The 26,532-nt window shown below is 46.3% G+C and overlaps 1 protein-coding gene across 1 annotated transcript in view; it reads left to right on the top strand.

Moving 5' to 3' along the window:
- The window catches only part of plekho1b (pleckstrin homology domain containing, family O member 1b), a 58,497-nt gene extending 32,295 nt beyond the window's left edge, over positions 1 to 26,202 (top strand). The window contains exons 3-6 of the mRNA XM_065027643.1: positions 18,215 to 18,355; positions 19,793 to 19,897; positions 23,658 to 23,759; positions 24,035 to 26,202. Coding sequence (XP_064883715.1) covers positions 18,215 to 18,355; positions 19,793 to 19,897; positions 23,658 to 23,759; positions 24,035 to 24,814 — 1,128 coding nt within the window. The 3' untranslated portion in view covers positions 24,815 to 26,202. The remainder of the gene's footprint in view (positions 1 to 18,214; positions 18,356 to 19,792; positions 19,898 to 23,657; positions 23,760 to 24,034) is intronic.
- Positions 26,203 to 26,532: the final 330 nt, after the last annotated feature.

Below are 26,532 nucleotides of genomic sequence, written 5' to 3'. Positions count from 1 at the left end.
ATGTGTCTCTATGGAAGCAGAACAACTTGTTGTCGACAGGTGCAGGTGTAGTACTGCTGGTTGTAGCAGTACTACCAGTAGAGCTGCTATGTGTCTCTATGGAAGCAGAACAACTTGTTGTCGACAGGTGCAGGTGCAGTACTGCTGGTTGTAGCAGTACTACCAGTAGAGCTGCTATGTGTCTCTATGGAAGCAGAACAACTTGTTGACAGGTGCAGGTGTGTCAGGTGAACAAGTACTGCTGGTACTGTAGCAGTACTACCAGTAGAGCTGCTATGTGTCTCTATGGAAGCAGAACAACTTGTTGTCGACAGGTGCAGGTGCAGTACTGCTGGTTGTAGCAGTACTACCAGTAGAGCTGCTATGTGTCTCTATGGAAGCAGAACAACTTGTTGTCGACAGGTGCAGGTGCAGTACTGCTGGTTGTAGCAGTTGCAGTACTACCAGTAGAGCTGCTATGTGTCTCTATGGAAGCAGAACAACTTGTTGTCGACAGGTGCAGGTGCAGTACTGCTGGTTGTAGCAGTACTACCAGTAGAGCTGCTATGTGTCTCTATGGAAGCAGAACAACTTGTTGTCGACAGGTGCAGGTGCAGTACTGCTGGTTGTAGCAGTACTACCAGTAGAGCTGCTATGTGTCTCTATGGAAGCAGAACAACTTGTGTTGTCGACAGGTGCAGGTGCAGTACTGCTGGTTGTAGCAGTACTACCAGTAGAGCTGCTATGTGTCTCTATGGAAGCATAACAACTTGTTGTCGACAGGTGCAGGTGCAGTACTGCTGGTTGTAGCAGTACTACCAGTAGAGCTGCTATGTGTCTCTATGGAAGCAGAACAACTTGTGTTGTCGACAGGTGCAGGTGCAGTACTGCTGGTAGTAGCAGTACTACCAGTAGAGCTGCTATGTGTCTCTATGGAAGCAGAACAACTTGTTGTCGACAGGTGCAGGTGCAGTACTGCTGGTTGTAGCAGTACTACCAGTAGAGCTGCTATGTGTCTCTATGGAAGCAGAACAACTTGTTGTCGACAGGTGCAGGTGCAGTACTGCTGGTTGTAGCAGTACTACCAGTAGAGCTGCTATGTGTCTCTATGGAAGCAGAACAACTTGTTGTCGACAGGTGCAGGTGCAGTACTGCTGGTTGTAGCAGTACTACCAGTAGAGCTGCTATGTGTCTCTATGGAAGCAGAACAACTTGTTGTCGACAGGTGCAGGTGCAGTACTGCTGGTAGTAGCAGTACTACCAGTAGAGCTGCTATGTGTCTCTATGGAAGCAGAACAACTTGTTGTCGACAGGTGCAGGTGCAGTACTGCTGGTTGTAGCAGTACTACCAGTAGAGCTGCTATGTGTCTCTATGGAAGCAGAACAACTTGTGTTGTCGACAGGTGCAGGTGCAGTACTGCTGGTTGTAGCAGTACTACCAGTAGAGCTGCTATGTGTCTCTATGGAAGCAGAACAACTTGTTGTCGACAGGTGCAGGTGCAGTACTGCTGGTTGTAGCAGTACTACCAGTAGAGCTGCTATGTGTCTCTATGGAAGCAGAACAACTTGTTGTCGACAGGTGCAGGTGCAGTACTGCTGGTTGTAGCAGTACTACCAGTAGAGCTGCTATGTGTCTCTATGGAAGCAGAACAACTTGTTGTCGACAGGTGCAGGTGCAGTACTGCTGGTTGTAGCAGTACTACCAGTAGAGCTGCTATGTGTCTCTATGGAAGCAGAACAACTTGTTGTCGACAGGTGCAGGTGCAGTACTGCTGGTTGTAGCAGTACTACCAGTAGAGCTGCTATGTGTCTCTATGGAAGCAGAACAACTTGTGTTGTCGACAGGTGCAGGTGCAGTACTGCTGGTTGTAGCAGTACTACCAGTAGAGCTGCTATGTGTCTCTATGGAAGCAGAACAACTTGTTGTCGACAGGTGCAGGTGCAGTACTGCTGGTTGTAGCAGTACTACCAGTAGAGCTGCTATGTGTCTCTATGGAAGCAGAACAACTTGTGTTGTCGACAGGTGCAGGTGCAGTACTGCTGGTTGTAGCAGTACTACCAGTAGAGCTGCTATGTGTCTCTATGGAAGCATAACAACTTGTTGTCGACAGGTGCAGGTGCAGTACTGCTGGTTGTAGCAGTACTACCAGTAGAGCTGCTATGTGTCTCTATGGAAGCAGAACAACTTGTGTTGTCGACAGGTGCAGGTGCAGTACTGCTGGTAGTAGCAGTACTACCAGTAGAGCTGCTATGTGTCTCTATGGAAGCAGAACAACTTGTTGTCGACAGGTGCAGGTGCAGTACTGCTGGTTGTAGCAGTACTACCAGTAGAGCTGCTATGTGTCTCTATGGAAGCAGAACAACTTGTTGTCGACAGGTGCAGGTGCAGTACTGCTGGTTGTAGCAGTACTACCAGTAGAGCTGCTATGTGTCTCTATGGAAGCAGAACAACTTGTTGTCGACAGGTGCAGGTGCAGTACTGCTGGTTGTAGCAGTACTACCAGTAGAGCTGCTATGTGTCTCTATGGAAGCAGAACAACTGTGTTGTCGACAGGTGCAGGTGCAGTACTGCTGGTTGTAGCAGTACTACCAGTAGAGCTGCTATGTGTCTCTATGGAAGCAGAACAACTTGTTGTCGACAGGTGCAGGTGCAGTACTGCTGGTTGTAGCAGTACTACCAGTAGAGCTGCTATGTGTCTCTATGGAAGCAGAACAACTTGTTGTCGACAGGTGCAGGTGCAGTACTGCTGGTTGTAGCAGTACTACCAGTAGAGCTGCTATGTGTCTCTATGGAAGCAGAACAACTTGTTGTCGACAGGTGCAGGTGCAGTACTGCTGGTTGTAGCAGTACTACCAGTAGAGCTGCTATGTGTCTCTATGGAAGCATAACAACTTGTTGTCGACAGGTGCAGGTGCAGTACTGCTGGTTGTAGCAGTACTACCAGTAGAGCTGCTATGTGTCTCTATGGAAGCAGAACAACTTGTGTTGTCGACAGGTGCAGGTGCAGTACTGCTGGTAGTAGCAGTACTACCAGTAGAGCTGCTATGTGTCTCTATGGAAGCAGAACAACTTGTTGTCGACAGGTGCAGGTGCAGTACTGCTGGTAGTAGCAGTACTACCAGTAGAGCTGCTATGTGTCTCTATGGAAGCAGAACAACTTGTTGTCGACAGGTGCAGGTGCAGTACTGCTGGTTGTAGCAGTACTACCAGTAGAGCTGCTATGTGTCTCTATGGAAGCATAACAACTTGTTGTCGACAGGTGCAGGTGCAGTACTGCTGGTTGTAGCAGTACTACCAGTAGAGCTGCTATGTGTCTCTATGGAAGCAGAACAACTTGTGTTGTCCACAGGTGCAGGTGCAGTACTGCTGGTTGTAGCAGTACTACCAGTAGAGCTGCTATGTGTCTCTATGGAAGCATAACAACTTGTTGTCGACAGGTGCAGGTGCAGTACTGCTGGTTGTAGCAGTACTACCAGTAGAGCTGCTATGTGTCTCTATGGAAGCAGAACAACTTGTGTTGTCGACAGGTGCAGGTGCAGTACTGCTGGTAGTAGCAGTACTACCAGTAGAGCTGCTATGTGTCTCTATGGAAGCAGAACAACTTGTTGTCGACAGGTGCAGGTGCAGTACTGCTGGTTGTAGCAGTACTACCAGTAGAGCTGCTATGTGTCTCTATGGAAGCAGAACAACTTGTTGTCGACAGGTGCAGGTGCAGTACTGCTGGTTGTAGCAGTACTACCAGTAGAGCTGCTATGTGTCTCTATGGAAGCAGAACAACTTGTTGTCGACAGGTGCAGGTGCAGTACTGCTGGTTGTAGCAGTACTACCAGTAGAGCTGCTATGTGTCTCTATGGAAGCAGAACAACTTGTGTTGTCGACAGGTGCAGGTGCAGTACTGCTGGTTGTAGCAGTACTACCAGTAGAGCTGCTATGTGTCTCTATGGAAGCAGAACAACTTGTTGTCGACAGGTGCAGGTGCAGTACTGCTGGTTGTAGCAGTACTACCAGTAGAGCTGCTATGTGTCTCTATGGAAACAGAACAACTTGTTGTCGACAGGTGCAGGTGCAGTACTGCTGGTTGTAGCAGTACTACCAGTAGAGCTGCTATGTGTCTCTATGGAACAGAACAACTTGTTGTCGACAGGTGCAGGTGCAGTACTGCTGGTTGTAGCAGTACTACCAGTAGAGCTGCTATGTGTCTCTATGGAAGCAGAACAACTTGTTGTCGACAGGTGCAGGTGCAGTACTGCTGGTTGTAGCAGTACTACCAGTAGAGCTGCTATGTGTCTCTATGGAAGCAGAACAACTTGTTGTCGACAGGTGCAGGTGCAGTACTGCTGGTTGTAGCAGTACTACCAGTAGAGCTGCTATGTGTCTCTATGGAAGCAGAACAACTTGTTGTCGCAGGTGCAGGTGCAGTACTGCTGGTAGTAGCAGTACTACCAGTAGAGCTGCTATGTGTCTCTATGGAAGCAGAACAACTTGTTGTCGACAGGTGCAGGTGCAGTACTGCTGGTTGGTAGTAGCAGTACTACTGCTGGTTGTAGCCAGTAGAGCTGCTATGTGTCTCTATGGAAGCAGAACAACTTGTTGTCGACAGGTGCAGGTGCAGTACTGCTGGTTGTAGCAGTACTACCAGTAGAGCTGCTATGTGTCTCTATGGAAGCATAACAACTTGTTGTCGACAGGTGCAGGTGCAGTACTGCTGGTTGTAGCAGTACTACCAGTAGAGCTGCTATGTGTCTCTATGGAAGCAGAACAACTTGTGTTACAGGTGCAGGTGCAGTACTGCTGGTAGTAGCAGTACTACCAGTAGAGCTGCTATGTGTCTCTATGGAAGCAGAACAACTTGTTGTCGACAGGTGCAGGTGCAGTACTGCTGGTTGTAGCAGTACTACCAGTAGAGCTGCTATGTGTCTCTATGGAAGCAGAACAACTTGTTGTCGACAGGTGCAGGTGCAGTACTGCTGGTTGTAGCAGTACTACCAGTAGAGCTGCTATGTGTCTCTATGGAAGCAGAACAACTTGTTGTCGACAGGTGCAGGTGCAGTACTGCTGGTTGTAGCAGTACTACCAGTAGAGCTGCTATGTGTCTCTATGGAAGCAGAACAACTTGTGTTGTCGACAGGTGCAGGTGCAGTACTGCAGCAGTACTACCAGTAGAGCTGCTATGTGTCTCTATGGAAGCATAACAAGCAGTGCAGGTGCAGTACTGCTGGTTGTAGCAGTACTACCAGTAGAGCTGCTATGTGTCTCTATGGAAGCAGAACAACTTGTTGTCGACAGGTGCAGGTGCAGTACTGCTGGTAGTAGCAGTACTACCAGTAGAGCTGCATGTGTCTCTATGGAAGCAGAACAACTTGTTGTCGCAGGTGCAGGTGCAGTACTGCTGGTTGTAGCAGTACTACCAGTAGAGCTGCTATGTGTCTCTATGGAAGCAGAACAACTTGTTGTCGACAGGTGCAGGTGCAGTACTGCTGGTTGTAGCAGTACTACCAGTAGAGCTGCTATGTGTCTCTATGGAAGCAGAACAACTTGTGTTGTCGACAGGTGCAGGTGCAGTACTGCTGGTTGTAGCAGTACTACCAGTAGAGCTGCTATGTGTCTCTATGGAAGCATAACAACTTGTTGTCGACAGGTGCAGGTGCAGTACTGCTGGTTGTAGCAGTACTACCAGTAGAGCTGCTATGTGTCTCTATGGAAGCAGAACAACTTGTGTTGTTGACAGGTGCAGGTGCAGTACTGCTGGTAGTAGCAGTACTACCAGTAGAGCTGCTATGTGTCTCTATGGAAGCAGAACAACTTGTTGTCGACAGGTGCAGGTGCAGTACTGCTGGTTGTAGCAGTACTACCAGTAGAGCTGCTATGTGTCTCTATGGAAGCAGAACAACTTGTTGTCGACAGGTACAGGTGCAGTACTGCTGGTTGTAGCAGTACTACCAGTAGAGCTGCTATGTGTCTCTATGGAAGCAGAACAACTTGTTGTCGACAGGTGCAGGTGCAGTACTGCTGGTTGTAGCAGTACTACCAGTAGAGCTGCTATGTGTCTCTATGGAAGCAGAACAACTTGTTGTCGACAGGTGCAGGTGCAGTACTGCTGGTAGTAGCAGTACTACCAGTAGAGCTGCTATGTGTCTCTATGGAAGCAGAACAACTTGTTGTCGACAGGTGCAGGTGCAGTACTGCTGGTTGTAGCAGTACTACCAGTAGAGCTGCTATGTGTCTCTATGGAAGCAGAACAATTTGTTGTCGACAGGTGCAGGTGCAGTACTGCTGGTAGTAGCAGTACTACCAGTAGAGCTGCTATGTGTCTCTATGGAAGCAGAACAACTTGTTGTCGACAGGTGCAGGTGCAGTACTGCTGGTTGTAGCAGAACTACCAGTAGAGCTGCTATGTGTCTCTATGGAAGCAGAACAACTTGTGTTGTCGACAGGTGCAGGTGCAGTACTGCTGGTTGTAGCAGTACTACCAGTAGAGCTGCTATGTGTCTCTATGGAAGCATAACAACTTGTTGTCGACAGGTGCAGGTGCAGTACTGCTGGTTGTAGCAGTACTACCAGTAGAGCTGCTATGTGTCTCTATGGAAGCAGAACAACTTGTGTTGTCGACAGGTGCAGTACTGCTGGTAGTAGCAGTACTACCAGTAGAGCTGCTATGTGTCTCTATGGAAGCAGAACAACTTGTTGTCGACAGGTGCAGGTGCAGTACTGCTGGTTGTAGCAGTACTACCAGTAGAGCTGCTATGTGTCTCTATGGAAGCAGAACAACTTGTTGTCGACAGGTGCAGGTGCAGTACTGCTGGTTGTAGCAGTACTACCAGTAGAGCTGCTATGTGTCTCTATGGAAGCAGAACAACTTGTTGTCGACAGGTGCAGGTGCAGTACTGCTGGTAGTAGCAGTACTACCAGTAGAGCTGCTATGTGTCTCTATGGAAGCAGAACAACTTGTTGTCGACAGGTGCAGGTGCAGTACTGCTGGTTGTAGCAGTACTACCAGTAGAGCTGCTATGTGTCTCTATGGAAGCAGAACAATTTGTTGTCGACAGGTGCAGGTGCAGTACTGCTGGTTGTAGCAGTACTACCAGTAGAGCTGCTATGTGTCTCTATGGAAGCAGAACAACTTGTTGTCGGCAGGTGCAGTACTGCTGGTTGTAGCAGTACTACCAGTAGAGCTGCAATGTGTCTCTATGGAAGCAGAACAACTTGTTGTCGACAGGTGCAGGTGCAGTACTGCTGGTTGTAGCAGTACTACCAGTAGAGCTGCTATGTGTCTCTATGGAAGCAGAACAACTTGTTGTCGACAGGTGCAGGTGCAGTACTGCTGGTTGTAGCAGTACTACCAGTAGAGCTGCTATGTGTCTCTATGGAAGCAGAACAACTTGTTGTCGACAGGTGCAGGTGCAGTACTGCTGGTAGTAGCAGTACTACCAGTAGAGCTGCTATGTGTCTCTATGGAAGCAGAACAACTTGTTGTGGAAGCAGAACAACTTGTTGTCGACAGGTGCAGGTGCAGTACTGCTGGTTGTAGCAGTACTACCAGTAGAGCTGATATGTGTCTCTATGGAAGCAGAACAATTTGTTGTCGACAGGTGCAGGTGCAGTACTGCTGGTTGTAGCAGTACTACCAGTAGAGCTGCTATGTGTCTCTATGGAAGCAGAACAACTTGTTGTCGACAGGTGCAGGTGTAGTACTGCTGGTAGTAGCAGTACTACCAGTAGAGCTGCTATGTGTCTCTATGGAAGCATAACAACTTGTTGTCGACAGGTGCAGGTGCAGTACTGCTGGTTGTAGCAGTACTACCAGTAGAGCTGCTATGTGTCTCTATGGAAGCAGAACAACTTGTGTTGTCGACAGGTGCAGGTGCAGTACTGCTGGTAGTAGCAGTACTACCAGTAGAGCTGCTATGTGTCTCTATGGAAGCAGAACAACTTGTTGTCGACAGGTGCAGGTGCAGTACTGCTGGTTGTAGCAGTACTACCAGTAGAGCTGCTATGTGTCTCTATGGAAGCAGAACAACTTGTTGTCGACAGGTGCAGGTGCAGTACTGCTGGTTGTAGCAGTACTACCAGTAGAGCTGCTATGTGTCTCTATGGAAGCAGAATAACTTGTTGTCGACAGGTGCAGGTGCAGTACTGCTGGTTGTAGCAGTACTACCAGTAGAGCTGCTATGTGTCTCTATGGAAGCAGAACAACTTGTTGTCGACAGGTGCAGGTGCAGTACTGCTGGTTGTAGCAGTACTACCAGTAGAGCTGCTATGTGTCTCTATGGAAGCAGAACAACTTGTGTTGTCGACAGGTGCAGGTGCAGTACTGCTGGTTGTAGCAGTACTACCAGTAGAGCTGCTATGTGTCTCTATGGAAGCAGAACAACTTGTTGTCGACAGGTGCAGGTGCAGTACTGCTGGTTGTAGCAGTACTACCAGTAGAGCTGCTATGTGTCTCTATGGAAGCAGAACAACTTGTTGTCGACAGGTGCAGGTGCAGTACTGCTGGTTGTAGCAGTACTACCAGTAGAGCTGCTATGTGTCTCTATGGAAGCAGAACAACTTGTTGTCGACAGGTGCAGGTGCAGTACTGCTGGTTGTAGCAGTACTACCAGTAGAGCTGCTATGTGTCTCTATGGAAGCAGAACAACTTGTTGTCGACAGGTGCAGGTGCAGTACTGCTGGTTGTAGCAGTACTACCAGTAGAGCTGCTATGTGTCTCTATGGAAGCAGAACAACTTGTGTTGTCGACAGGTGCAGGTGCAGTACTGCTGGTTGTAGCAGTACTACCAGTAGAGCTGCTATGTGTCTCTATGGAAGCAGAACAACTTGTTGTCGACAGGTGCAGGTGCAGTACTGCTGGTTGTAGCAGTACTACCAGTAGAGCTGCTATGTGTCTCTATGGAAGCAGAACAACTTGTTGTCGACAGGTGCAGGTGCAGTACTGCTGGTTGTAGCAGTACTACCAGTAGAGCTGCTATGTGTCTCTATGGACACGGCCTTACTTTTTTTAACCATATATCCATTTTTGGAGCAAACGGATGAGCAGCAGCTACGTTTGGCTACATACTGACTGTTAGTGGAATCCCCATGAGAGAGTAACGGTTCATGTGATTGGATGTTAATTATTTGACAAGGCTACCTGTCTTTGACATTGTGTTGTTATTTCGCTGAACACTAGATGGTTTCATTTTATTTTTGGCAGTGAAATGAGGCTACTCAGGCAATAAAAAAAACTCACCCAAATATATAGCCCTGTTGGAGAATATAAATGGACTGTTTGAAAATGTGAATCACATAAATATACTTTTAAAAATGTGAATCACTGTTTGAAAATGTGAATCACATAAATATACTTTTAAAAATGTGAATCACTGTTTGAAAATGTGAATCACATAAATATATTTTTTAAAATGTGAATCACTGTTTGAAAATGTGAATCACATAAATATACTTTTAAAAATGTGAATCACAGTTTTATTTGGCGTACCCCCGACGGCATTGCATACCCCAGTTTGGGAAAACATGTTCTAGAGAATCTCCCCTGGAGGCAGCTGGTATGAAACAGAATCCATGTGTGTGTCCTCATAAACCATGATTTACATAGACACTGGGCCAGAGAGCTTAAAGGGTCCCTATCTTTTAGAGGCGATGATACCATGAATGCACATCGTCACTGTCATCATCCTCGATTGATCACTCTCAGTCACGATTAGTCTTGCATCAGGTGTTGGTTGAAGTCAGGATTCTCCTGGGATTAGAATATAAAAAATACAACAACACCTATACAGGGGACTATAATGTTCCCCTGGGGAGATGAATGCACCAATTCCAGGGCTAGCCTCATAGGCTCCACCTCCACCCAGTACCATGAGGTGATCCTCTGTAACTCTATCAGTAGCTTGTAACACCAGGCCAGTGGGTTCCTTTCTTGGGGCCATCTGTAAGTCACTCTGGATAAAAGCTTCTGCTCAGTGGCATATATTGTTTTATATTATGTGGAATAATGCTTGTAAATACACAGAGGGAAAATGCATGATTCCATCATGTACAGTCAAGATGCAGGGAATTTTTCAACTGGCCCTTTAACCTGAAGGGAACTCACCCTATGAGTGATTATAGGGTATTGGCTGCACTTTGGTGAAACTGGGGATGGTGATTAGTGGTTACATGATACATAATCTGATGTGTTTCAGGCCTGCTTGTGACCTCACAGATATACTTTATACCACTGGAAAACATGTATCATATATATGATCATGAGTGGTAGGAGAGAGATCCACAATATGCTGTTATTATTCATCAGTATCATTGGGGGATATTTTGGAGGGGCCTCATCCTTTTGGAAAGTGTTACCTTGAAAAGGGATGCCCCTACTTTAATCTCAATGCAATACATAAGAGTTGTTAATTATTCCCCACACCCCCCAATCCGCAACGGAAAAAGTCCCCCGTAGTTTTGTCGGCACAGCACGTCCTCAGCCAAAATGAGCACCGGCATCTTTTGTGTGGCGAGCACTTGGGTTTCTCCTTCTCGTTGAGGGTCTATGTATAGCCAGGGCCAAGCCTTGAAATAGCTGAATGCTACAAAGAGCCTCCAACAAAGCCGGACAAGATGGCGTTTTGATATCCGTTTCTTCCTAGGCAGGTATCAGGGCCACCGAACACAGTGCTTGTTGTTTTTCCACCTCTGGAGTTTAATGGCTGGTCTTGAAACAGGGCCTCCTTCACAAAAGAGTCCAAACCAAGCTTGACGAGGGGACAATGTGTCCTCCATGTTCCTTGGCGAGCAGATATGGGCTCCAAGCTTAACAAACACACTGTTTGGTTATCGCCTACTTGTGATGCGTCACGTGAGCAGAGTCCGGCTCAGGTTCTGGCTCTGTTGAGGCTACATCAGATAGGCTTCTCCTCAGAGGATACCCTGGTCTGTCTTGATGCTAGCCTAGGTCACTTAGCCTCAATGAGTCTCCTCCTGCCCTGATCCCCAAACCCAACTGAAATAGTATTAATATATCTCCTGTTCTGACCACTAAATCCAACTGAAACAGTATTAATATATCTCCTGCCCTGACCACTAAACCCAACTGAAACAGTATTAATATATCTCCTGTTCTGATCCCCAAACCCAACTGAAATAGTATTAATATATCTCCTGTTCTGACCACTAAATCCAACTGAAACAGTATTAATATATCTCCTGCCCTGACCACTAAACCCAACTGAAACAGTATTAATATATCTCCTGTTCTGACCACTAAATCCAACTGAAACAGTATTAATATATCTCCTGTTCTGATCCCCAAACCCAACTGAAACAGTATTAATATATCTCCTGTCCTGACCACTAAACCCATCTGAACCAGTATTAATATATCTCCTGTCCTGACCACTAAACCCATCTGAAACAGTATTAATATATCTCCTGTTCTGACCACTAAATCCAACTGAAACAGTATTAATATATCTCCTGTTCTGACCCCTAAACCCAACTGAAACAGTATTAATATATCTCCTGTCCTGACCACTAAACCCATCTGAAACAGTATTAATATATCTCCTGTTCTGACCCCTAAATCCAACTGAAACAGTATTAATATATCTCCTGTTCTGACCACTAAACCCAACTGAAACAGTATTAATATATCTCCTGTTCTGATCCCCAAACCCAACTGAACCAGTATTAATATATCTCCTGTTCTGACCACTAAACCCATCTGAAACAGTATTAATATATCTCCTGTCCTGACCACTAAACCCAACTGAAACAGTATTAATATACAGGTATCTCCTGTTCTGACCCCTAAACCCAACTGAAACAGTATTAATATATCTCCTGTCCTGACCACTAAACCCAACTGAAACAGTATTAATATATCTCCTGTCCTGACCACTAAACCCATCTGAAACAGTATTAATATATCTCCTGTCCTGACCACTAAACCCAACTGAAACAGTATTAATATATCTCCTGTTCTGACCCCTAAACCCATCTGAAACAGTATTAATATATCTCCTGTCCTGACCCCTAAACCCATCTGAACCAGTATTAATATATCTCCTGTCCTGACCCCTAAACCCATCTGAAACAGTATTAATATATCTCCTGTCCTGACCACTAAACCCATCTGAAACAGTATTAATATTTCTCCTGTTATGACCCCTAAACCCATCTGAACCAGTAAACCAGTATTAATATACAGGTATCTCCTGTCCTGACCCCTAAACCCATCTGAACCAGTATTAATATATCTCCTGTTCTGACCACTAAACCCATCTGAAACAGTATTAATATATCTCCTGTCCTGACCACTAAACCCAACTGAAACAGTATTAATATACAGGTATCTCCTGTTCTGACCCCTAAACCCAACTGAAACAGTATTAATATATCTCCTGTCCTGACCACTAAACCCAACTGAAACAGTATTAATATATCTCCTGTCCTGACCACTAAACCCATCTGAAACAGTATTAATATATCTCCTGTCCTGACCACTAAACCCAACTGAAACAGTATTAATATATCTCCTGTTCTGACCCCTAAACCCATCTGAAACAGTATTAATATATCTCCTGTCCTGACCCCTAAACCCATCTGAACCAGTATTAATATATCTCCTGTCCTGACCCCTAAACCCATCTGAAACAGTATTAATATATCTCCTGTCCTGACCACTAAACCCATCTGAAACAGTATTAATATATCTCCTGACCCCTAAACCCATCTGACCAGTAAACCTAAACCCATCTGAAACAGTATCAATATATCTCCTGTCCTGACCACTAAACCCATCTGAACCAGTATTAATATATCTCCTGTCCTGACCCCTAAACCAAACTGAAACAGTATTAATATATCTCCTGTCCTGACCACTAAACCCATCTGAAACAGTATTAATATATCTCCTGTTCTGACCCCTAAACCCATCTGAAACAGTATTAATATATCTCCTGTTCTGACCCCTAAACCCATCTGAAACAGTATCAATATATCTCCTGTCCTGACCCCTAAACCAAACTGAAACAGTATTAATATATCTCCTGTCCTGACCCCTAAACCCATCTGAAACAGTATTAATATATCTCCTGTCCTGACCACTAAACCCATCTGAACCAGTATTAATATATCTCCTGTCCTGACCACTAAACCCATCTGAAACAGTATTAATATATCTCCTGTTCTGACCCCTAAACCCATCTGAAACAGTATTAATATATCTCCTGTCCTGACCACTAAACCCAACTGAACCAGTATTAATATATCTCCTGTCCTGACCACTAAACCCATCTGAACCAGTATTAATATATCTCCTGTCCTGACCACTAAACCCAACTGAACCAGTATTATGTGACACTCCCTCCTCTCTCCCATTCTATCCAGTAGGTTCAGACATTGCTGACTTGCAATATGCTGCCTTTGAGTTCTAAGAGTGACGATGTTGGCCTGACCACTGCGTTCTGGAGGCACCTCTGAGAGGGAAGAAGAGTGTAGAGTCAGTTGACTGGACTAGTGTTTGCATTGCCCTGCTACCTATCTTGTCCTGCTGTCTCCCAGGTCCAGCTTTACATCCAGCCATGGGTGTGTCCTACAGCTTCTGCACAGTTTGGTCAGTCTCTATCCTGCTCCACTAATGGAAATTGATTGCCACTTAGCGAGGGCCTAGTTGTGCTGAGGGATCGAGTGACGTCAGCGCAGGTCCTGCTGTGCGCTGGGAACCAGTTGAGAGAGGCTTTCACCCAACCAGGGTGATGTTTGAGGCAAAGCACGGTCACACCATGTCTGGTCTTCTCCCTCCTGAAATCATACAGTGGACAGTACAGGGTGTCTCTCCACTCAACCACAGGAAGTCATAGAAGATGACAAGGTGACAGAGTCCTGTGAAGGTGTCAGAATGAATGTGACAAGATTAGCTTTTTCATCAGCAGAAGAGAGAGGAAAGAACTGGTGTCTGTGGATAGACAGTATGGTGGATAGACCGTATGGTGGATAGACAGTGTTGTGGATAGACAGTATGGTGGATAGACAGTATGGTGGATAGACAGTGTTGTGGATAGACAGTATGGTGGATAGACAGTGTTGTGGATAGACAGTGTTGTGGATAGACAGTATGGTGGATAGACAGTGTTGTGGATAGACAGTATGGTGGATAGACAGTACGGTGGATAGACAGTGTTGTGGATAGACAGTATGGTGGATAGACAGTATGGTGGATAGACAGTATGGTGGATAGACAGTATTGTGGATAGACAGTACGGTGGATAGACAGTACGGTGGATAGACAGTATGGTGGATAGACAGTATGGTGGATAGACAGTATGGTGGAGAGACAGTATGGTGGATAGACAGTATGGTGGATAGACAATATGGTGGATAGACAGTATGGTGGATAGACAGTATGGTGGATAGACAGTATGATGGATAGACAGTATGGTGGATAGACAGTGTGGTGGATAGACAGTGTTGTGGATAGACAGTATGGTGGATAGACAGTATGGTGGATAGACAGTGTGGTGGATAGACAGTGTTGTGGATAGACAGTATGGTGGATAGACAGTATGGTGGATAGACAGTATGGTGGATAGACAGTGTGGTGGATAGACAGTGTTGTGGATAGACAGTATGGTGGATAGACAGTATGGTGGATAGACAGTATGGTGGATAGACAGTGTGGGACAGTGTTGTGGATAGACAGTGTTGTGGATAGACAGTATGGTGGGAGTATGGTGGATAGACAGTATGGTGGATAGACAGTGGTGGATAGACAGTGTGGTGGATAGACAGTATGGTGGATAGACAGTGTTGTGGATAGACAGTGGTGGATAGACAGTGTTGTGGATAGACAGTATGTATGGTGGATAGACAGTGTTGTGGATAGACAGTATAGACAGTATGGTGGATAGACAGTGTTGGTGGATAGACAGTATGGTGGATAGACAGTGTTGTGGATAGACAGTATGGTGGATAGACAGTGTTGTGGATAGACAGTATGGTGGATAGACAGTGTTGTGGATAGACAGTATGGTGGATAGACAGTATGATGCATACAGTCTGTGGTTATCAGTCCCAGACACTGTCACAGAGAAAGAGGAAGACACACTCAAGTCTGGCTTTGTGGCTCTGAGCTCCAACATCACATTGGCTCAGGGCCCCCCCTCCCTGATGAGGAGTGACAAAGTGTGTGTGGAGGGGGGGGGATTAAAACCAAAGTGAGTGTCAGCGCAGAGGGGGACATGTGTTGGGAGGGAGGGGGTGGCCGAGGGTTATGATATCTCCAAAACCTTCTGTCGGGTGCCATCTACTCTTTCAATCCTAAACCCACAGCCCAACTCACCCACCCACCCAGGGCCACAACACATCTCCCAACAGCGATGCCGTGTAGCTGAAATCTAATCCTTTGTAAACACTTTAAATCACCCAAATGTATCATGTTTATACAATGACCATTTCTGTTTTTGAATTGTTATTCCTGTCTGAAAGCACAAATAAGTATTCTTATAAACCCATTTTCTAAATACGTGTATTAATCTTTTTCCTGACTGGCTGTCTGACCATTAGCTTACCAGCTAGATAACAAACAGATATCTGCCTTGTCTCAGTGCAAACAGGCCTTTTGATTGTTCTACGGCAGGGTTTCTCAAACTGGGTCCTGGGGACCCCCAGGGGCACGTTGTAGTTTTCTGAACCCTGGTGGAGCCATACACACTCCTTAGAACAGGGTTTCTCAAACTGGGTTCTCGGGACCCCCAGGGGGGCACGTTTTAGTTTTTGCTCCTAACACTACACATCTTATTCAAATGATCAAAGCTTGATGATTAGTTGATCATTTGATCATCAATCAGCTGTGTAGTGTTATTCAAAATCAAAACGTGCCCCCTGATTAGTTGATCATTTGATCATCAATCAGCTGTGTAGTGTTAGGGCAGAAACCAAAACGTGCCCCCCTGGGGGTCCCCAGGACCCAGTTAGGGAAACCCTGTTCTAAAGAGTGTGTATGGCTCCACCAAGGTTCAGAAAACCAAAACGTGCCCCCCTGGGGGTCCCCAGGACCCAGTTAGGGAAACCCTGTTCTAAGGAGTGTGTATGGCTCCACCAAGGTTCAGAAAACTAAAATCACCAGAGGCAGCGAGCGGTATGTTGACTCACTGAGGCACATTTATGTACGAAAGTTTAACAATATTTTAATTTAGTCTTTTGTACGCCCAATAAAACGTTTAACTTTATGGGGAGGATGGCTGTCATGTCGTCACACTGTCCCATGGTAGACGGTCCCGTGGGGGTTGTGTCATAGGCCCACAGCTGTGCCCCATTTGGCAACTGGCTGCCCCGGACCTGAACTCACAGTGCCACCATGCCACCTGGGGAGGGTTAAGATGGTGACACTTTACTGGTGACCTCTTACAAACCTAGGGCCATATCAAATCTGTGATGCGGAGAAAGTGGACGGAATCACAGAATCCAAAGATTTAAACATAATTCAATGATGCTCAAACATTTATTGAACTTAGTAGGATATCAATTACATTTGCCCAAGTTTATCATAAGAAATGAACAGACTGCATCAGTGATTCGTATTTCCTGCAACTTCCTGAATAGGCAACGAGAAATCCCCCTGTCTGCGTATGTGAGGTGAGCACATCTACCTCTTTGTGTAGCGGTTAGCGATGATGCTAATGAAAACAGTCTTCTGGTAGATGGAAAGGCTTTCCCAAAAAACTTCTCAATTAAATGTTAACTACAAAGTAGCCTATGCTGACCTGGCAGAACAATATAATTATTATTTCCATAAATCCAGTGGATATTTGTTTAGCAAACTCTACCATCATATGTGTGCTACAAAAACACGCTAAACAACAGCCTCTTGCTAGGTGTACACTTGAATTGAAGGGTAACTATATCCAAAAATCTAATCTTCTCACATTTTTCCCAGACCTCATAAGTGGTCTCCTGATGTGGTTTTAACATTGTTGTGGACAGACACAAAGCTGTGTCTGACCTTAATCCAATTAGCTGTTGTGTTGTCACTGGGTGCTGCCTGTTCAGTCTATTGCCTTTGTCCTGGGATGTGTTTGGTGGTGGGGTGGGGGCGGGGGACGTCAGATTAATAACACAAGTTATTAACAACCCGGAACAGGAGGGAGTTTGTGTCTAGGAAGGGTTGGGGGTTGGGGCTTATTGTGCACATTGTGATTAGTCCAGCATGTTCCGGACCGGTTGTGTCCTTCAAGAATTGATGGCCTCCTGCCCTATCTGCACCCTGCAGCATTATTGGATGACTGCCTTTGTTTCTATTTTAGTGACTTTGTGCCTGCTAGCTCCGCCTTTACACCATACAGCCTCACACATCACATGGGGGACATCCTTTGTATCTCTCTCACAGTTTTCAGGGACACAGAATACAGTATTACAGTTCATACAGTTCATTCTGTTGAAGTTGACATCTGTATTGGAGTCTTAGCTTTCTGTTTAACATCTCCATCTATCTACTGTGTCTATCTGAAACATCTCCATCTATCTATTGTCTATCTGAAACATCTGTCTATCGTGTCTATCTGAAACATCTCCATCTCTCCATTGTGTCTATCTGGAACATCTCAATCTGTCCATTGTGTCTATCTGAAACATCTGTCTATTGTGTCTATCTGAAACATCTCCATCTGTCCATTGTGTCTATCTGAAACATCTGTCTATTGTGTCTATCTGAAACATCTTCTATTGTGTCTATCTGAAACATCTGTCCATTGTGTCTATCTGAAACATCTCCATCTGTCCATTTTGTCTATCTGAAACATCTCTATCTGTCTATTGTGTCTATCTGAAACATCTACATCTGTCCATTGTGTATATCTGAAACATCTGTCTATTGTGTCATCTGAAACATCTGTCTATTGTGTCATCTGAAACATCTGTCCAATGTGTCTACCTAAAACACCTGTCTATTGTGTCTATCTGAAGCATCTGTCTATTGTGTCTATCTGAAACATCACCATCTGTCCATTGTGTCTATCTGAAACATCGCCATCTGTCCTTTGTGTCTATCTCAAACATCTGAAACATCTGTCTATTGTGTCTATCTGAAACATAGCCATCTGTCCATTGTGTCTATCTGAAACATCGCCATCTGTCCATTGTGTCTATCTCAAACATCTGAAACATCTGTCCATTGTGTCTATCTCAAACATCTGAAACATCTGTCTATTGTGTCTATCTCAAACATCTGAAACATCTGTCCATTGTGTCTATCTGCAGGTGAAGGATGAGAAGAAGATCCAGGAGGTGGTTGACCTGACGGATTACGAGCGTTCTGAGGAGCTCCGCAAGGCCAAGAGCCGCAGCAAGAAGAACCACAGCAAGTTCACCCTGCTGCGCTCCAGAACCCCAGGCAACACGGTGGGTCCACAGGAAGTGTCCACAAGAACCCAGATCTAGAATCTTGGAAAGAGCAAACCTGTACCTCAAAGTACTGTACCACAATAGCAACACAATCAATACTTACATCTTAAACTCACTGTTGAGATGAGTTTCACGGTACTGTAGCCAGACATAACATAGTCAGATCAGTTACAGCAGCCAGATTGATTGACAGGCTGATTGACACTCACCTGACTCGGCTCGCCAGACGGGGCCACCACCCTGTACACCCTGTCCTTAGTCATTAGCCATGATCCCCTTTGACTCTACTTAGCTCCTCCCACCTCTGTCTCTGCCCAGAGACACTGTCCTCCCTCCCTCTGTTCCCTCCCTCCCTCTGTTCCCTCCCTCCCTCTGTTCCCTCCCTCTGTTCCCTCCCTCCCCCTGTTCCCTCCCTTTCGCAGGGACATTGTGTTCCAGACTCGCCACACCTCCAACTCCTACATCCAGTCTATGATCACCACAGACTAACTGGACAGACTAACTGGAGAAACAGAGTGAAAGTGTCAAATTCCCAATGCTTGTAGACCATTTGAAATCTGACAGTTTGCCAGTCCAGTTCACCTTTGAAACATGGAAAGGCTCTTCTGGTGAGGCAGTGATTCCCCCATGACCCCTACACACACTAGGGATGGGCGTTTTTTTTATGTACTCGCATATTTATTTATTTAGAGTACTCAAAGACGTTTTTTAAAATAATATGTAGAACACAAGACCCCCGCTGGGAAAAAAGATGTGTCCATTTATCTATAGACATAACCTGTATGACCCTTGGCTTGGTTTCTTTTCTGTTGTGCCCTGCAAATGCACATATACAAATGGAACACAAACATGGTCTCCAAGTCCTGTTCAGGCAGCCACAAAACACAATCCACCAAATAGTGTTACAGTAATTGACACAAACGTAATCTCTGGTTAAAGGTCATGCATTGACTTCCGTTCCAGTACTCCATTACTCATACCCATCCCTAACACACACGTACACTCACAAAGCGGCGCACACACACACACACACACACACGCACACACACGCACACATACACCATCTGCAGGATCTCCCAGAACCCTCAGAGCAGCAGGAGGATAGGGTATCATGTTGGGTTGTCAGGGGAGGAAGCTTGTGTTTCAGCACACAGACAGACACAGACTGAGAGAGATTCGCAGAGTCTCCACACAGCTGCAGTTTCCTGTAGCCTCAGTGGGAGAAAGAGCACCATATGGTCATATCTGTGTGTGAATGTGTGCGTGAGTGATATGGGTTTCTGGAATGGTACCTATATGAAAGGTATCCCTTACAGATGGTTAACTGAGAAATATGCATGTTAGGATTTTCAACACTCCCTTCATGCTCAGTTACACAATATTGTGCAAAGCCCTGGCTTCTTACATTCCCTCTCTCTCGTTTGTGTCTGTCAGGTCCCAAACCTGGTGTTCCTGGCTGTTAGTCCAGAGGAGAAGGAGTCCTGGATAAACGCCTTAAATGGAGCAATCACCAGATCCAAGAACAGCATCCTGGATGAGGTGAGACACACCTCCACTCTCCTTCTCCTCTCTCTCTCTCTTATAAACAACACTTCATCTGTCACATGGCCAATTGCAAGAGGATATCTTACTGAATGCACTTTTGAGGAATGGAATCCATTGACCTGCCCCTCATTCACACACACCCTCATGACCCGACACTAAACTCCCACAGCATGTTGACATGTATAAATTGCTTCAGAAATAGAAGGAACTGTTATAGTATCTTACATTCTATCTTAAACTGGTTTCCTGATGAGGGCATTTTCTGGGTTTCAGTCTAGTGTAGTGTAGATGAAATACTTCTATAAAGAAGAGAGACAGGTGGTGACAGCTGTGACAGTCTTCTAGCTGAGGCAGCTGATCAAAGGATTCCCTCTCTGTTTGGGGATGATGGGATGGATCCTTCATCCCTCCTTCTCACTGCAGGTCAATCGCCCTGATGACATCAATAGACAGACGGTAGGGGAGCAGCTTGATGTGAAATAACATGTACACACACTAAAACACATACACACACACACACACACACACACACACACACTTCTGAGCTTTTATGCACTTAACGCATCGTGTCAACACCACCCTTATATAAGGCCACAACACACACATTTGATATAGTCCCCAACACACACACATGGATGGACACATGCACACACACACTGACGCACGAAAGCACACCCACCCACGCACACACACACACACACACACGGACCCTATCACACAGCTATAGATGGCCCAAACTGTACATGTCCTTATCACACAGCTATAGATGGCCCAAACTGTACAGGTCCCTATCACACAGCTATAGATGGCCCAAACTGTACAGGTCCCTATCACACAGCTATAGATGGCCCAAACTGTACAGGTCCCTATCACACAGCTATAGATGGCCCAAACTGTACAGGTCCCTATCACACAGCTATAGATGGCCCAAACTGTACAGGTCCCTATCACACAGCTATAGATGGCCCAAACTGTACAGGTCCCTATCACACAGCTATAGATGGCCCAAACTGTACAGGTCCCTATCACACAGCTATAGATGGCCCGAACTGTACAGGTCCCTATCAAACACAGCTATAGATGGCCCAAACTGTACAGGTCCCTATCACACAGCTATAGATGGCCCAAACTGTACAGGTCCCTATCACACACTATAGAGCGAATAGATGGCCCTATAACTGTACAGGTCCCTATCACACAGCTATAGATGGCCCGAACTGTACAGGTCCCTATCACACAGCTATAGATGGCCCAAACTGTACATGTCCCTATCACACAGCTATAGATGGCCCAAACTGTACATGTCCCTATCACACAGCTATAGATGGCCCAAACTGTACATGTCCCTATCACACAGCTATAGATGGCCCAAACTGTACATGTCCCTATCACACAGCTATAGATGGCCCAAACTGTACATGTCCCTATCACACAGCTATAGATGGCCCAAACTGTACATGTCCCTATCACACAGCTATAGATGGCCCAAACTGTACATGTCCCTATCACACAGCTATAGATGGCCCAAACAGTACATGTCCCTATCACACAGCTATAGATGGCCCAAACTGTACATGTCCCTATCACACAGCTATAGATGGCCCAAACTGTACATGTCCCTGTCACACAGCTATAGATGGCAGAAGCACTCTCACAATGACTATCCAAATCCATGTCATCACTGTTAAAGAAACAGAACGAATACATTACATTTTACATTTAAGTCATTTAGCAGACGCTCTTATCCAGAGCGACTTACAAATTGGTGCGTTCACCAATCAACATTGAGCTACTTTCACATAAAATAAAATACATTTAGAGGACAACTGGTCAGGCATGTGGATGGACTCGGAACAACAGCACCAGCACTGTGAGAGATATCGATTACCTCCAGGGCTCCAGTGTCTCTGCTGCTCAATGGCCTGATGACATCAGAGACGGGATTCACTCTTCCACCAGGATGGTGTTTCATTGCTCTCAACTGTAGGGTTATCGCAGGTGGAGTCCTACATGATGGTACACACGTACTGTAGATCTATGTTGATAAACCTGCATTGAATTGCAATGCAACATTGGTTGAAAGTGTTTTATACACATAATGTATGTATGTGTACAATAGCAAAGCTAGTGCCCTTACATACACCCTTATTTTAATGTTAATTTTAATTGAACCTTTATTTAACCAGGTAGGCCAGTTGAGAACAAGTTCTCATTTACAACATCGACCTGGCCAAGATAAAGCAAAGCAGTGCGACACAAACAACAACACAGAGTTACACATGGAATAAACAAACATACAGTCAATAACACAATAGAAAAGTCTACAGTGTGTGCAAATTAGGTAAGATTAGGGAGGTTAGGCAATAAATAGGCCGTAGTGGCGAAATAATTACAATTTAGCAATTAAACACTGGAGTGATAGATGTGCAGAAGATTCATGTGCAAGTAGAGATACTGGGGTGCAAAGGAGCAAAACAATAAATAACAATATGGGGATGAGGTAGTTCGATGGGCTATTTACAGATGGGCTATGTACAGTGCAATGATCTGTGAGCTGCTCTGACAGCTGATGCTTAAATTAGTGAGGGAGATATGAGTCTCCAGCTTCAGTGATTTTTGAAATTCGTTCCAGTCATTGGCAGCACAGAACTGGGAGTTTATTTACAATGACGGCCTACACCGGCCAAACCCGGACGACGCTGGGCCAATTGTGCACCGCCCTATGGGACTCTCAATCACAGCTGGTTGTGATGCAGCCTGGATAGCTAACCTAGTGCTCTTAACTACACACATATGCTGGTCATCTCCATCTTTTCTCGTTCCACCTGATAATGTAATGGTTAAAAGCTTTCCGATCCAATTGACAATTATGACATTGATATTAGACATAAAATCCCAGTGGATAAAATATGACATGTTGCTTAGTCCCACTAGCCAGTGAATAAACTACACTCCAGCTGAACTCACTTCATCAGTGGAGACGGTGTTATCACCAGATGATAGTGCAGACGTGTTGGTCATCAGTGTAGCTATATGTTAGCTATAGGTTAGCTATAGGGCTGAACTCACTTCATCAGTGGAGACAGTGTTATCACTAGATGACAGTGCAGACGTGTTGGTCATCAGTGTAGCTATATGTTAGCTATAGGTTAGCTATATGTTAGCTATAGGTTAGCTATAGGTTAGCTATAGGGCTGAACTCACTTCATCAGTGGAGACAGTGTTATCACCAGATGACAGTGCAGACGTGTTGGTCATCAGTGTAGCTATATGTTAGCTATAGGTTAGCTATAGGTTAGCTATATGTTAGCTTTAGGTTAGCTATATGTTAGCTATAGGGCTGAACTCACTTCATCAGTGGAGACAGTGTTATCACCAGATGACAGTGCAGATGTTTTGGTTGACAGTGTAGCTATAGGTTAGCTATAGGTTATCTATAGGTTAGCGGCCTGTTTCCCAAGGCCTTATGCAAATTGTTGTGGCCCATTTGGCCCAGTGAATCTCATGCCTGTAGATTATCAATCCATGATTAGGTCCATAATACTGATCAATAAACTACCCAACCTACTCCGACACAAACACAGCCCTCAGGCTAATGTGAAAGCATGTCAATCCCCTCACTCCACATGTGACTGTTCCATTATCTCTCTCTCTCTCTCTCCCTCTATTTCTCATTTATCTCCCTCTCTCTCTCCTTTATCTCTCTCCCTCTCCCTCTCTCTTTCATCTTTCTTTTTTTCTTGCTTTCTTTCAGGTCATGGTTGAGGATGAAAACCTTCTGTCCCACCTCACACGGGACAGGGCTAAGATCCCTCACACACGGCGCCTGCCTACACGAGGACACATCATGGCTGTGGTAGGTATCCTGCTTCTCCTGGCCTGTCTTGTCTTAGCCCTCCTTATTACCACAACGGCTGGTTGGAGACAATTCCAACTCTGTCAATTGAGCTTTAATTCAATGAGTCAGTTGGACATGGTGATGATCAAACTACTTTCAACTGGAATTTTTCATTAGTTTAATCCAATTCATTTCCTAACTTAACTAAATCACAATGGGCCTTACCCTGATCTCAGTGTTTCTTACGGTGTCTAATATCACTAACAGACTGTTTCTCCTTGCTCCGTATCCAGGCCTCCACTTCTACCTCTGACGGCATGTTGACCCTTGACCTGATCCAGGAGGAGGACAGCCCCAGCACAGATGGCCAGGACACCTGTGACAAGAGCTTCCGGGCCAACCTGGACAAATCCACTCAGCTCGACTGCCTCAGGTCCAAAACAGAGGGTGCCATCAGTAGCATCTGTCTAACGCCTCCCACAGAGGTCACTGGGAAGTCCCAGAGCCTGCCGCGCGATACCGGGGTCACCTGGGACGATAAACAGCAACTTCAGAGCCCGATGGGGAAGTCCTGCACTCCTCAGCCAGGCAAGAGGCTCACACCGGCCGAGAAAAGCCGCTGCGCCTCCATGGACGAGATCCTCTCACACTCCGGGACGCAGGCCACCAAACCCAGGACATCCATCCCCCGCTCTGCCACCTCTGCCCCCCCGGGCAACCTGCCGCCCATCAGCCAGCTGCAGGACCTAATCGCTCAGAAGCTGGAGCGAACTCAGGAGCTGCTGATGCAGGTGCAGGGGGCGAAGGGGGAGGAGGTGGAGCGGGGGAAGGGGAAAGGGAAGGACTCGCCAGGTTCCAAGGGTTCCTCGGACGGGGCCCGGGCGGAGGCAGAGAGGCTGCTGAAGGAGGCAGCGTCCACATGGGGTCAGGCCAAGGATGTTCTAGAGGAGGTGAAGGAGCTGAGGGCGCTCTACCGTCAGCTGGACTCGCTGCCCACCACCCCTGCCTCCCTCTCACCCCTCACACCCTCCAACAGCTGCAAGCAGACTGACTACAGGAAGAGCATGATGTGACCGTCAGAGAACTCAACACGGACTGGACTATGAATCCCTGAGCAAAAAAACAACTCAACATGCAAAGCCACAATATTGTTAAATATGTCTGTTTCTCTCCTTCTGTGTTCTTTCACTTTATTGATGCTGTGACAAAGTGAGGACATTCAGTTGCCCAACGACGTCCCCTGTGCTTGACCACTGTGCCCTTACATGTCTGCTTGATGAAGGGTGCGGGGGGCAAAGGGAAGGGGCCAATCTAGGGACTCAGGTACATGTTGGCCAGGGAGTCTCTCTGTATTGACCTGAAGATGAAAGACCTTGTGATGCTGCAGTGTCGGTGTTGTTTTCCTCTGCATTGGTTGTCAAAGAGGGGCTGTTGCAAGGTTTGGGAGGGGAATCAGAAGGGCTCTGCTCTCCAGGGACAGACACACAGTGGTTGAGGATGGCTCAGGTTACAGGAAGGGAAACATGGTGTCCAGACCAGCCCGTATGTTAGGAATGTCAATGTTTTCCTTTTTCTGTTACACAACACACTGGAAGGTTGGTCTGAGCCAGATTCCCAACGACCACCACTCAGCACCGTACAGTACAGCATTCTCCCTCCCTCCCTCTGCTGCTCTGGGAATGGAGCTCAGTGGACTCCTCATCTCTGCTGGTCCATTGTGATTCACAGGGACAAGGGGAACCAGTTCACATAGTCAGAACTCACTGGCGTTCCATAGGGTGTTTCTGTCTGTTCCATGAGCCATATGATACAGTCAAAATGGAGGACGTCTGTCTGGGTTGTGTTGTTACTAGATGGTACATACTAGGACAGAGCTGTTCCTTTCCTGTAGGACGACAGCCAGTTGTCTTCAGCCAGTTGCCACTGCAGCCATTGATTCTCATGCTGCTGTAGAGCCATGGAGCCGGGATGGCGTCTGTGTGTGTCTGGTGTGAGTGATGATTATCATGCTACTGTAGAGCCATGGAGCCGGGATGGCGTCTGTGTGTGTCTGGTGTGAGTGGTGATGATCATGCTACTGCAGAGCCATGGAGCCGGGATGGCGTCTGTGTGTGTCTGGTGTGAGTGGTGATTATCATGCTACTGTAGAGCCATGGAGCCGGGATGGCGTCTGTGTGTGTCTGGTGGGAGTGGTGATGATCATGCTACTGTAGAGCCATGGAGCCGGGATGGCGTCTGTGTGGGTCTGGTGGGAGTGATGATTATCATGCTACTGTAGAGCCATGGAGCCGGGATGGCGTCTGTGTGTGTCTGGTGGGAGTGGTGATGATCATGCTACTGTAGAGCCATGGAGCCGGGATGGCGTCTGTGTGTGTCTGGTGTGAGTGGTGATTATCATGCTATTGTAGAGCCATGGAGCCGGGATGGCGTCTGTGTGTGTCTGGTGTGAGTGATGATGATCATGCTGGAGCCATGGAGCCGGGATGGCGTCTGTGTGTGTCTGGTGTGAGTGATGATGATCATGCTACTGTAGAGCCATGGAGCCGGGATGGCGTCTGTGTGTGTCTGGTGTGAGTGATGATTATCATGCTACTGTAGAGCCATGGAGCCGGGATGGCGTCTGTGTGTGTCTGGTGTGAGTGGTGATTATCATGCTACTGTAGAGCCATGGAGCCGGGATGGCGTCTGTGTGTGTCTGGTATGAGTGGGAGGCATGACATAGAGGTCAGATGCAGTACTGAGGAGAGGAACCACTTGTAAGTGATTTGCTAAAATAGTAATAATAACAGAA

This window comes from Oncorhynchus nerka, linkage group LG14, assembly GCF_034236695.1.
Source record: "Oncorhynchus nerka isolate Pitt River linkage group LG14, Oner_Uvic_2.0, whole genome shotgun sequence".
NCBI lineage: Eukaryota > Metazoa > Chordata > Actinopteri > Salmoniformes > Salmonidae > Oncorhynchus > Oncorhynchus nerka.
This window is presented reverse-complemented; position numbering and strand designations above follow the sequence as displayed.